This window comes from Siphateles boraxobius, unplaced genomic scaffold (assembly GCF_051911475.1).
Source record: "Siphateles boraxobius isolate OS27281-9 unplaced genomic scaffold, OSU_SipBor_1 204, whole genome shotgun sequence".
Classification (NCBI taxonomy): domain Eukaryota; kingdom Metazoa; phylum Chordata; class Actinopteri; order Cypriniformes; family Leuciscidae; genus Siphateles; species Siphateles boraxobius.
The window spans coordinates 3,014,360-3,027,079 of record NW_027508816.1 but is presented as its reverse complement, the minus strand read 5'-3'; the positions used below and the strand labels follow the sequence as shown (position 1 = coordinate 3,027,079).

General features: G+C 43.4%; 1 protein-coding gene across 1 annotated transcript in view; it reads right to left on the bottom strand.

Annotated features, from left to right (window-relative positions):
• LOC143745436 (ATP-binding cassette sub-family C member 2-like) overlaps positions 1 to 10,587 on the bottom strand; it is a 117,553-nt gene extending 106,966 nt beyond the window's left edge. The window contains exon 1 of the mRNA XM_077237532.1: positions 10,478 to 10,587. Coding sequence (XP_077093647.1) covers positions 10,478 to 10,519 — 42 coding nt within the window. The 5' untranslated portion in view covers positions 10,520 to 10,587. The remainder of the gene's footprint in view (positions 1 to 10,477) is intronic.
• Between the last annotated feature and the right edge of the window lie 2,133 nt (positions 10,588 to 12,720).

Sequence of the window (12,720 nt, the reverse complement as noted above, 5' to 3'; positions counted from 1 at the left end):
AACGGTTCGTAATGCGCTCGTTTATGATCGAATCAGAGAAAAAAAATGCACAAGCGTGGTTTCTCGAGAGAAATCCCAGCTCATAAGCAAACAATAGACGCCGCTGGGACATGTCACGTGTCTTTGCGGGTTGTGTGTGTCTGTGTGAACGCACTCTGTTGATTCCGGAAAATCACTGGCAGTGTGAATGAACCAAAGTCAAACGAACCCAGGTCAAATCCCGGGCCACTTATTTATCTGTGTATTTTCCGGAATCTCTGTGTAGAACGCATGAAAGGAAACTCAAACACTGAGTCAACTCAGCAACAGGAGCCTGTTCTTGTACCAAAGAAACACGCGAAAAAAGAGAGAGACTGACAAACGCCCAGCAACAAGTGCCTCCACTCCACAAAGCAGGTTTCAATAACACAAGCATTTACAAATGCTACACAATATGAAAAGGATTAGTCTTTTTTAGTTTTATACAAGTTATATTTTACTTTTAAGATGGCAATATTTACAATAATTTATTTTGTTTACAAAAAGAACTATTTTCTACATTTTTAGGAAACTTTCTTTTTACATTAAAACTTAATTACTTTTTTATAAGACGTTTTTATTTCAAGCATTGTATGCTTTGTTTGATTCAATTGTTTGAAATATTTAATAAGTAAGCATTAAAAGCTATCTGTGTGTTTCCTTATTTTAGAATCACAAAGATAGGATTATGCATTCATTCATTAAAAAAAATAACCGTGAACATATTTACAGTATAAGCCTTGCCAGTGACGGTTGAGAAAGAAATTATTTTAAATAATCGTGCAATAATTGTAATCGAGGTAACTCGATTAATCGCGATTATGATTTTAGCCAAAATCGTCCAGCCCTAACTTAACTGTACATATAATAAAATAGACTCCCAACATATCAAAGTTCGAGAAGGTAGTGGTCGGAGGATTTAAAGGCTGAATATCAATTAGCTCAACTAGGGTGATAGAGATTAAAGAGCTGTATAAGCCCTCAATCTTTCCAGTGAAATAGTGAAGAAACTTATTACACTGGTCGGCAGAGGAATGAACAATGGCCTTAATTGGTTTGAGAAGATTGTCAACAGTCTTAAATAAAGATTTAGAATTTGTTGCAGCATTTCCAATAATGCTTGAATAATAGTTCTTACATGCAGTATTCAGAGCAGAATGGTAAGTAGACTGTTGTTGGGTGTAGAGAAGCCTATGTACTGTCAGGTCCGATTTTTTGTTCTGCCGTTCCAATTGCCTTCCAGCAGCTTTCATTAAACATGGTGTAATTGCTAGAATGCACTGATCTTTGGGGTGAGTTTGCCTTTCATTTTCTCCAAAACTACACAGTAAAATGACTTGACAATGAATACAGTAATAGTCAGTGTCACTCTGAACAGGAATATATTGAAAGAATGAGGAAACCTATGAAGGAAAACCTTTTATGAGTGTTTGGAATGGGACATGGTGTTAAGTACTAGAATGCACTTAGATGTTTGTGGTAAGTTTACCTTTAATTTTCTCCAAAATGATATTGTAAAAGGACTTGATTATAAATACAGTAATCTCCAGGGTCACTCTGAACAGGAATCAATTGAAAGAATGAGCAAACCTATAATGGAAATATTTTTATAAGTGTTTAAAAAAAGGACATGGTGTATGTGCTAGAATGCACTTTGGTGCTTGGGGTGAATTTGCCTTTACTTTTCTCCAAAACTACACAGTAAAATGACATCCAAATGATTACAGTAATAGCCAGGGTCACTCTGAACAGAAATCAATTGAAAGAAGGAGCAAACCTATAATACAAAGACTTTTATGAGTGTTTGAAAATAATACCAGAAATAGCCAGGGTCACTCAGTACAGGAACCAAATGAAAGAATGGGCAAACCTACGAAGGAACACTTTTTATGAGTGTTTGAAAATGGGACATGGTGTTGAATGCACTTGGATGTTTGGGGTGAGTTTCCCTTTACTTTTCTCCAAAACTATACAGTAAAATGATATGAAAATGATAACAGTTATAGTCAGGGTCACTCTGAACAGGAATCAAATGAAAGAATGAGCAAACCTAAGAAGGAACACTTTTTATGAGTGTTTTAAAATGGGACAGAGTGTAAGTACTAGAATGTACTGATGTTTAAGGTGAGTTTGCCTCTACTTTTCTACAAAACTGTACAGTAAAATGATATGACAATAAATACAGTAATAGCCAGGGTTACTCTGAACAGAAATATATTGAATGAATGAGCAAACCTATGAAGGAACACTTTTTATGAGTGTTTGAAAATTGGACATGGTGTAAGTGCTAGAATGCACTTTGATGTTTAAAGTGTTTGCCTTTACTTTTCTCCAAAACTATACAGTAAAATGACTTGAAAATAACTACAGTAATAGTCAGGGTCACTCTGAATGGGAATTTATTGAAATAATGAGCAAACCTATTAAGGAACACTTTTTATGAGTGTTTGAATTTGCGACATGGTGTAAGTGCTAGAAGGCACGTTTGGGGTGAGTTTGCCTTTACTTTTATCAAAAACTATACAGTAAAATGTCATGAAAATGATAGCAGTAATAGCCAGGTTCACTCCGAACAGGAATCAATTGAAAGAATGGGCAAACCTATGAAGGAACACTTTTTATGAGTGTTTGGAAATGGGACATGGTGTTGAATGCACTTGGATGTTTGGAGTGAGTTTACCTTTACTTTTCTTCAAAACTATACAGTAAAATGATATGAAAATGATAACAGTTATAGTCAGGGTCACTCTGAACAGGAATCAAATGAAATAATGAGCAAACCTATGAAACAACATTTTTTATGAGTGTTTGAACATAGGACATGGTGCAAGTGCTGGAATTCACTTTGATGTTTGGGGTGAGTTTGCCTTTACTTTTCTCCAAAACTATACAGTAAAATGACATGACAATTGATAACAGTAATATTCAGGGTCACTCAGAACCGGAATTTATTGAAAGAATGAGCAAACCTATGAAGGAACACCTTTTATGAGTGTTTGAAAATGGGACATAGTGTAAGTGTTAAAATGCACGTTTGGGGTGAGTTTGCCTTTCATTTTCTCCAAAACTATACAGTAAAATATATTTTACTGTAAAATATAGGGGGGGGGGGGGGGGGTTTGAGTAGCATATTTCATACATTAGGTATGAATGTATATTTCATAGATCAGGTTTTTATAAGTCATATATCCAATTAAATTATAATTGACAGATTAAAAGCCAACAAAAGCCTGTTGTATCATATTTGCCATTTACATTAACATGAAAAATCTAAGTATATAATTAACAAACATTAATATATGATGTATAATAATTAATGTATACTTTATATACAAACATTAAAATCAACAATAAAAATGCAAAATAAATGTCTGATAATTAACATTAATATTTCATTTCATTAACATGAATAAATAAAGTATAATAATTAATGTATAATATATATAAAACATTAAAATTAACAATAAAAATGTAAAAACATAATAATGATGTATGACAATTAACATTAATATGAACATGAATAAATTATGTAATAAATAATGTAAATCATATATAGGCCTAAAAACATTAAAATAATATAAAAAATAAAATGAAACTCATGTTTTTAAAAAAAATCATGAAACGTCTCGGTTACGTATGTAACCCTAGTTCCCTGATAGGGAACGAGACGCTGCGTCAAACGCTGCGGGAACGCCCCTGCGTTGTGCGTCATGAAGCACGTATGGAATCAGCCCAATGGAGAGATGAAACGTCATAGGCGGGTGACGTCATCGACCAGGAAACTATAAAGCACCCCAAAAACACAAGCGCATTAGCTTCTGATAGGCTTGAAGGAAGCGCTAACGGGAGTGCCGGGAGTATGGCGGAGCGACGCAGCGTCTCGTTCCCTATCAGGGAACTAGGGTTACATACGTAACCGAGACGTTCCCTTTCAAGGGAACTTCGAGCTGCGTCAAACGCTGCGGGAACGCGAATACCCACGTCGCCATAGGACCAAATGACCGTCATGTGAGACTAGCGCACAGAGGACGAGAGCACCTGTGCCCCAGGGGTAGAGCTTAAGTCTAGGTCATAGAACTTAATAAAAGTATGCGGTGAAGACCATCCAGCCGCATCACAAACATCACTCAGGGAAACCCCCGACAAAAGAGCTTTAGAAGCAGCCATACTCCTGGTAGAGTGAGCTCGGACAACCAAAGGTGAAGGCTGGCCAGCCGACTCATAAGCAAGTGAGATAGCCTCAACCACCCACTTGCTCATTCTCTGTTTAGACGCCGGACACCCTTTCCTGGGTGGCCCGAAACATACAAAAAGTTGTTCTGATTTCCTCGACAGGGCAGCTCTGTGGACATAAGCGTCTAATGCCCTAACAGGGCAGAGTGAATTAAGTTTCTCCTGGTCCGATGACATAAATGGAGGAGGACAGAAAGCCTGCAGAACCGTAGGTCTAACAATATTAGTAGGAACCTTAGGAACGTAACCTGGTCTAGGATGCAGAAAAGCTTTAACCATGCCAGGTGCAAATTCCAGGCACGAGGGTGAAACCGACAGAGCCTGCAAATCTCCGATTCTTTTTAGTGAAGAGATAGCAAGCAAAAAGATAGTCTTAAAAGTGAGAAACTTCTCGGGAACTTCTTCGATAGGTTCAAAAGGAGCTAGGGAAAGACCTTCTAATACAATGGCCAGATCCCAAGTCGGCACCCTGGTACGAATTTCTGGCCTCAGCCTCAAAGTGCCACGGAGGAAACGAGTTATAAGCGGGTGTCTCCCAAGAGAAACTCCACTGAAAGGGACGTGGTAAGCAGCTAGTGCCGCCACATACACCTTTAGTGTGGAGGGGGATAACCCTGTGGAGAAGCGCTCCTGCAGGAATTCCAGCACTGCACCCACTGGGCAGTTAACTGGGTCCTGCAGGTGTTCTCCACACCAAGAAGTGAAAAGTTTCCACTTCAAGGCATAAAGCTTCCTCGTGGATGGAGCTCTGGAGTTAAGAATGGTCTCAACAACCTCGGTTGAGAGACCGGAGTCTATGAGCTGGGCCCCCTCAGAGGCCAAGCCCACAGTTTCCACAATTCTGGGGGGGGATGAAGTATCGTGCCCCCCGCCTGGGAGAGTAGATCCCTCCTGACCGGGAGCTCCAAAGGAGAACCGTCCAGGAGAGAAATCAGGTCCGCAAACCATACTCGGGCCGGCCAGAACGGGGCTACTAGTAGTAGACTGACCCCGTCCCGGCGGACCCTCTCCAGAACTCCTGGTAACAGAGCAATCGGGGGAAAGGCGTACAGACGTGACCTCGGCCACGGCTGCACCATAGCATCCAACCCCAGGGGGGCTGGAAGAGTGATGGAGAACCACCGATGACAATGAGTGGTCTCCTTGGAAGCGAATAGGTCCACCTCGGCGCGACCGAAACTCAACCAAAGGAGCTCCACCACCTCGGGGTGGAGTCTCCATTCCCCTGGCCTCGGCCCCTGCCTCGACAGGGAGTCTGCTACCACATTCAAATACCCAGGGAGATACATTGCTCTCAGAGATAGTAGCTTCCCTTGGGACCACAGGAGGATCTGACGGGCCAACTTGTAAAGCCGGCGAGACCGCAGGCCCCCCTGATGATTTATATAAGAGACCACCGACGTGTTGTCTGATTGAACTAACACATGATGGCCTCTCAGGTCTGTTAGGAAGTGTTTCAGAGCCTGAAACACAGCCAACATCTCTAGACAATTTATGTGCCACGAAAGATGATGATCCTGCCACAGACCTTGGGCTGGGCGACCACTCATGACCGCCCCCCACCCTGTGAGGGAAGCATCCGTCGTTAGCGTTATGCGACGACAAAGAGCCCCCAGCACAGGACCTTTGGATAGGAACCAAGTTTCTCTCCACATGACCAGAGCACGAAGGCAGCGCCGCGTGACTTTGAACGTGCGGAGCGGATTTCCCCTCGGGGAGAATCCCTTGGTCCTGAGCCACCACTGTAGCGGTCTCATGTACAACAGGCCGCAAGGTATAACGTTGGACGCTGCTGCCATCAGACCCAACAGTCTCTGAAACTGCTTGACAGTGAGTAGCTGGCCTAGCTTCACTTGTTTCACAGCTGAAAGAATCGAAGCGATGCGGGTCGGAGAGAGTCGCGCCCGCATCGATACCGAATCCCAAACGACACCCAGAAAAGTGGTCTTCTGAGAAGGAGATTATACACTTTTCTTTGCGTTCAGCCTCAACCCCAACTTTCTGATATGAGCGAGGACGACATCTCGATGCCGAACCGCCATCTGCTCGGTCTGAGCTAAAATCAACCAATCGTCGATGTAATTGAGAATACGAATGCCCTGAAGCCTCAGAGGCACTAGTGCTGCATCCATGCATTTCGTGAAAGTGCGGGGAGATAAAGCTAGGCCAAACGGAAGAACCCTGTACTGGTACGCCTCGCCCCCGAAGGCGAACCTCAGGAACTTCCTGTGTTGTGGAAGGATGGACACATGGAAGTATGCGTCCTTCAGATCTATCGTGACAAACCAGTCCTCGGACCTGATTTGAGACACGATCTGCTTGATAGTGAGCATCTTGAATTTTAGCTTCCCTACCGAGCGATTCAATATGCGCAGGTCTAAAATTGGACGCAACCCCCCATCCTTCTTTGGAACGATGAAATATCGGCTGTAATAACCTGACTCCAAACTGGGAGGAGGAACCCGTTCTATAGCCTCTTTTTGAAGGAGCGTTTTCACCTCTTGTTCCAATACCAGAGCCTGCTCGGGGCCCACCACTGTGTGCAGAACCCCTCTGAATTTTGGTGGACGACACCTGAACTGGATAGCATAACCCTTTTCTACTGTCTGCAGGACCCAATGAGATATTTTTGGAAGGCTTTTCCACTCTGCCAGAAATTCTACTAAGGGTACCAGCCTCTCGAGACTGGCCTCTGGTGTAACTTGAGCAGCAGACGCAGCGCCCTGTAACGGCGCACCGGCAGGGAACAACTGGTCTGACCGCTCTGAGACCCTCCTCAGAGGGAGCGAGCGTCCCTCGGGAAAGCGCTCGCTGGGATCGTCTGTGCCCCGGCATAAAGGCGGGGTTGGCAGAACGAGCCCCTGAGGGCACCGAGGAGGAATGGGCACCGTAAAAAGAGGTGAACACCTTTCCGCCTCGGTGGGGACCACCCTCAGCATCCTGAACGGCTTGGCGTCAGGACTTCTTCTTAGCCGAAGCCTTCTTAGCCAATATAACTGTCCTCAGATCAGTTCTACTGGGTGAAGGCTTCGGCTGAGAGTGTCGCGGCTGAGCCCACTGTCCAGCAGGGGGAGCACGAGACGCGACACTCTGCCTCTGCTGCGCTCTATGTGATGAGCTCGAAGACGGCCGGGGCTGCTCCCGCCCAGCAGCCCCAGGGACATGAACTTTAAGGGGAAGAAACTTTTTAAAAGCTGCAGTTTGTTTCTTTTCTTCTTGGAATTTATCGATAACTGAATTCACAGCATCACCAAACAACCCCATGGGAGAAAGAGGAGCATCTAAAAGAAAAGCTTTTTCTCTCTCTTTAATATTAGTCTGATTTAACCACAAATGTCTTTCTGCGGCCACCAGAGCTGCCATAGAACGACCCATTAATTTGGCCGATTCTCTGGTGGCACGCAGGGATAAATCAGCAGCCTGACGCAGTTCGCGAACTACGTCAGTACTGACCTCCTCACTCTCACTCATGTCCCTTAGCAGATCAGCCTGGTATGCCTGCAAGATTGACATAGTATGCAGACATGACGCAGCCTGACCTGCTGCCGAATATGCTTTACCCACCAAAGCCGAAGTGTTTCTTAAAGGCTTGGTGGGTAATGCCGGTGCCTTAAAAGATGATGCTGCTTCGGGGGAGAGATGGCTCGCAAGCGTCTCTTCCACACGAGGCAAAGCACCATAACCATGAGCCTTGGCTCCCATAATATTAGCGTATGTTGAAGTCTGGGGACTAAACACTCTATATGACACCGGTTTTCTCCATGATTTCGACACCTCGGTGTGGAGATCATGGAAAAACGGCAGGCACCGGCGTGGAGGCTGCACACGTGACGGCAAAAATCTCTCATCCAACTTTGATTTAGAAACAGACTCCTGTCTAGTCACTGGCCATTCAATATTAAGTTTTTCAACAGCTCTTGTTAACACCTCCATAAGCTCATCACTCTCAGGAGTGTGGGGTGGCGAATCCTCCACATCTCCCTAAACACTAACAACATCAAGTTCCTCAGAACTGGATAGCTGCAGCATTGGTGCCTCAGCCCGAGCGGAAGAAACCGCAGCGCGTGCTTCCGAACCCGGGACTGAGGCACTGGATCTCACAGGTGAAGGGAGAGATAAGGCAGAGCCCGTCTCAAACCCCGCTGTGAGATCCATCTGCGATCCCCACGATAAGCGCCGCCGCTCTGCCTCGGCAGAAGCGGGACCCGAACCGCGGGGAGCGCGCACCGAACCGCTCTCCTCAAAGAGCGATCGGCGGGAGCGGAGCGTCCTTAACGGCAAACGCTCGCAATGCTCACAGTCTGCTCCCTCGAGAGCAAACTGGGCATGCTGAACTCCCAAACAAACAACACAAAGATCATGTGTATCCCCGCTCGTTAAATAACGCGAGCAGGGAGGAACACACTTTCTAAACTGCTGTTCGTCCGCCATAATCTCTCAATATATATATATATAGGGATAAATTGTTTGTGTGGTGCAGGGTATGTAAGACAGACAATATCACACAGGGACAGATTCACATGTAGCGCGACTGAAAGCACAGAAGCTAATGCGCTTGTGTTTTTGGGGTGCTTTATAGTTTCCTGGTCGATGACGTCACCCGCCTATGACGTTTCATCTCTCCATTGGGCTGATTCCATACGTGCTTCATGACGCACAACGCAGGGGCGTTCCCGCAGCGTTTGACGCAGCTCGAAGTTCCCTTGAAAGGGAATTGTATTATTTGTGTCCTAATAAGATGCAAAATAGCAGAAAATAGAATCCACCACCCATACCGTAAGTAAGTACGGCTGGCTCGACTGTGTATTTTCAACGCGCGGCCTACTTAACCGCAGTGAGTTTCTTCTGTTATTGTAGTTACACTCAGAAAACACTGTGTGACTCAGGTGCTTTTATTACTATCATGCAATGTCATGATCTAACATAGAATGTTTTTTTTTTTTTTCATAAATTACCTTTTACCTATGAACTGCAGCTTGGGATATTAGGCTTCAGACCGTACGTTTATTTATTTTGTCTGTCATCCACGGTTTTCTAACCTTTATCTTTTGAACATGAAGTATACTAATGTTTTAAGTATACTGGGTAAACATCTGAACATACTGAGCATTGCATGTCAAATTTTGTCTATGGCACCATATATATATATATATATATATATATATATATATATATATATATATATATGTATATATATATATGTACTAACAACTCCATAACTGTCTCTGTCTGTCTTTCATGATTAACACTATCCATTATTTGATTCTTTATTTACGTCATGATTCTTTCTTTGTTTTTCTCCTGGATTTTATATATATATCAAAATCTTTTAAGATTATGGATAAAGCAGTGAGTCTGCTAAATTAATAAATGGAAATGTAATTCTAGCTATTAATCAATTAAATTTGTATTTAAAAATAATATAAAATCACTTTCATTGAAACAACTTTAATTTAACTTTTAAAATAATTATGCCTAAGACTGGATTCATTTTACATTTTCTTGAAATAACTTGCATCAAATCCACATACTGATCAGAACCAGTGTTTATTTACGTTTTATTAATAGGCTAAAGAATTAGCTTTTATTTTATATTTTTATTTTCACATTAATTCTAGTTTAAAGTTTAGTCATTTTGTTATGTGCTTTTGTCAATGTATTAGTTATATATAGTTATATTATTTATTAGTATTTTTTTAATATTGCTATTTAGGTTTAATTTATTTTTATTTTTATTTCAACTTTATTTTTATTTATTTATTTATTTCCAGTTAATAATTTCAGTGCTTCAACTTCAACGTATTTCAGTTTATTTCCAAGGCAACATTTCTAATTTTCGTTTAGTTTATACGTTTTTCAAGTAATGTTTATATTTTATTTTATTTCAGCTTTATTTCAAGAAATGAACTGAAATGTTTTGAATAGTTTTAGATAACAATAATAATCCTGCTCAGAACCAATGTCAGCTGTCATGGAAAACAAAATAATATTTTACAAAATAATCATATATTAAAAAGGTTTAATTCGTACTATTTAGGGCTGTATTTTGTGTAGAACGCAAAGGTCTTATTCTGATGCGTCCCAGCAACATAATTTGACTCTGAGTTGGATAAAATATAATTTTGTCTCTTATTTTCTGAATTTCTCATGACTTTAGCCTGTTGTGCTGTGGAATCTGACTGTATTATTATTCAGAGCTTAGAAATCTGAAGATTTAGAGACTCACCCAGAAAACTGAGCCGCAGTATTTCTCTAAAGCAGCAGACATGTTTCTTCCATCACACTGACCAGCAGCAAACACAGATGATGCTTTTCTTCCACTAAACACACTGACTCTCTCAGTGCTGAAGTTATTATTCTTGTGGAAACGTCACATAAACCTCGAGTTGATCTGTTCTTCCTAACCTGAACTCTGGTCTTCTGAGAGATGTCACCCACATCTGCTCATCTAATTGAGTGACAGTGTCGTCTCAGAGCGTCCTGTCCGTGTGACAGAACAAATGCATACAGATTTAACCTTTCCCCACTTGTTGAAAAAGAAACAGCCCAGAGATTACTATTCAGTTTTCATTACTCACCAGTCCTAAGTCCAGATGCACCATGGTTATGTACATGGGAGGAGGGGGAGGGATGGATACTCTCACACACACACACACACACACACACACACACATAATGGGAAACAGCTATTTTCCGTTTACTTTTCTCTTGCTTTTGTTGTTGTAGGTGGGGTTTCCCGCCAGTATACAGTTTTTTTACAATAACTTTGCTACTATTTTCAGAACCTTGATGTCATTTTTCAGAACTCTAGACACAAAACTCAAAACGGTTATCACTTGTAACACAGGCTGTCTAATGTTCAAAACATTGCATTGTGCATTCACATCTTTACCACAATCATTGGTTCAAAAAACAAATTTACTGTGAAATACCATTGAAACATAACGATACTCGGTTACTAACGTAACCTCGGTTCTCTCTAGAGAGGGAACGAGTATTGCGTAAGTTTAGCTTACGCTACGGGAAAGATTCATCTTCTCGAGATACTGAAGCCAAAAAATGATCCTTAATTTTGTATTCCTTGTCAACGCAGTGCAGCAGCTAGCAGACCTAGAGCAGGCCATCTCGCGTGCTCATTGGCTGCCCTGCGGGCAACTGCTGCAGCCTACCAGTGCGCCCGGCGTGACATCACGCCCAATGAAGGGCGCCCGCGCCTTCATAGCATCACAGCCCGCCAGAATGGGCGTGGCTTAGCGTATGACACTAGGGGCTGTAGGCTGACTTCCCTGGTTTTTCGTCGACTGAAGCGAAGTCGCTCGTGGCACGAGCACGGCCGGTTACGCAATACTCGTTCCCTCTCTAGAGAGAACCGAGGTTGCGTTAGTAACCGAGTATCGTTCTCTTACGAGAGGTTCTCTCGTATTGCGTAAGTTTAGCTTACGCTACGGGAACACTTTGTCAACGCCGTGCGCGCCAAGCATCCACATGAGACCCGAGCTTTCAGGGGAACCCCATAAGTGGAAAAAATAAGGTGGGCAGCCACGCGGGCCATCACTTGTACATAAGCACACATAGGGAATACAGAGCAGCGCGCCGGTCTGTATAGGCACATGGCACATACCCTACTTAGTGCAGCTCAACCAGGAGAGCTGAGTCATGTGAGAGTGATCTGAGCAGGAGATCTGGGCAGAATACACCTCTCCTTCAGACTGACAACAGTTTAGCCTGCAAGGCAGGAACTTCTAGGTTATAAAACCTGACAAAGGTAGATGGGGAGCTCCAGCCCGCCGCTACACATATGTCATGGATAGAAATTCCACTGGACCATGCCCACGAAGAGGCCACGCCTCTCGTGGCATGAGCCCTGATGCCCATAGGGCATTGCAGACCTTTTGACGCGTAAGCGGCCGCTATAGCGTCTACTATTCATCTGGACAGGCTCTGTTTCGAGGAGGCGAGACCCTTGGTGCGGGTCTGTTCCGAATGCCTGAAGGAGGCGGAGCGCGTAATGTAAAACCTCAGCGCTCTGACAGGGCAGAGGAGATTCACATCACCTTCGCTGTCAGATGCTGGGAGAGCTGACAACGAAATAACTTGCGCTCTGAATGGAGTGCCCATCACTTTAGGGACATAGCCATGTCTAGGTCTGAGGATGACTTTAGAGTCATTCGGTCCGAACTCAAGACACGACGCGCTGACAGACAGCGCATGCAGGTCCCCTACACGTTTTACTGACGACAGTGCAGTCAGAAAGACGGTTTTCAGTGATAGATATTTCAACCCCACGGAGTCTAGTGGTTCAAATGGAAACGCTTTCAGGGCCTCGAGGACCAATGAAAGATCCCACATGGGAACCGACGGGGGGCGCAGCGGATTCATCCTTCTAGCTCCTCTAACGAAGCGGATGACCAACTCATGTCTTCCCAGTGACTGGCCGTGCGTCGATTCTGCGAACGCTGCCACGGCCGC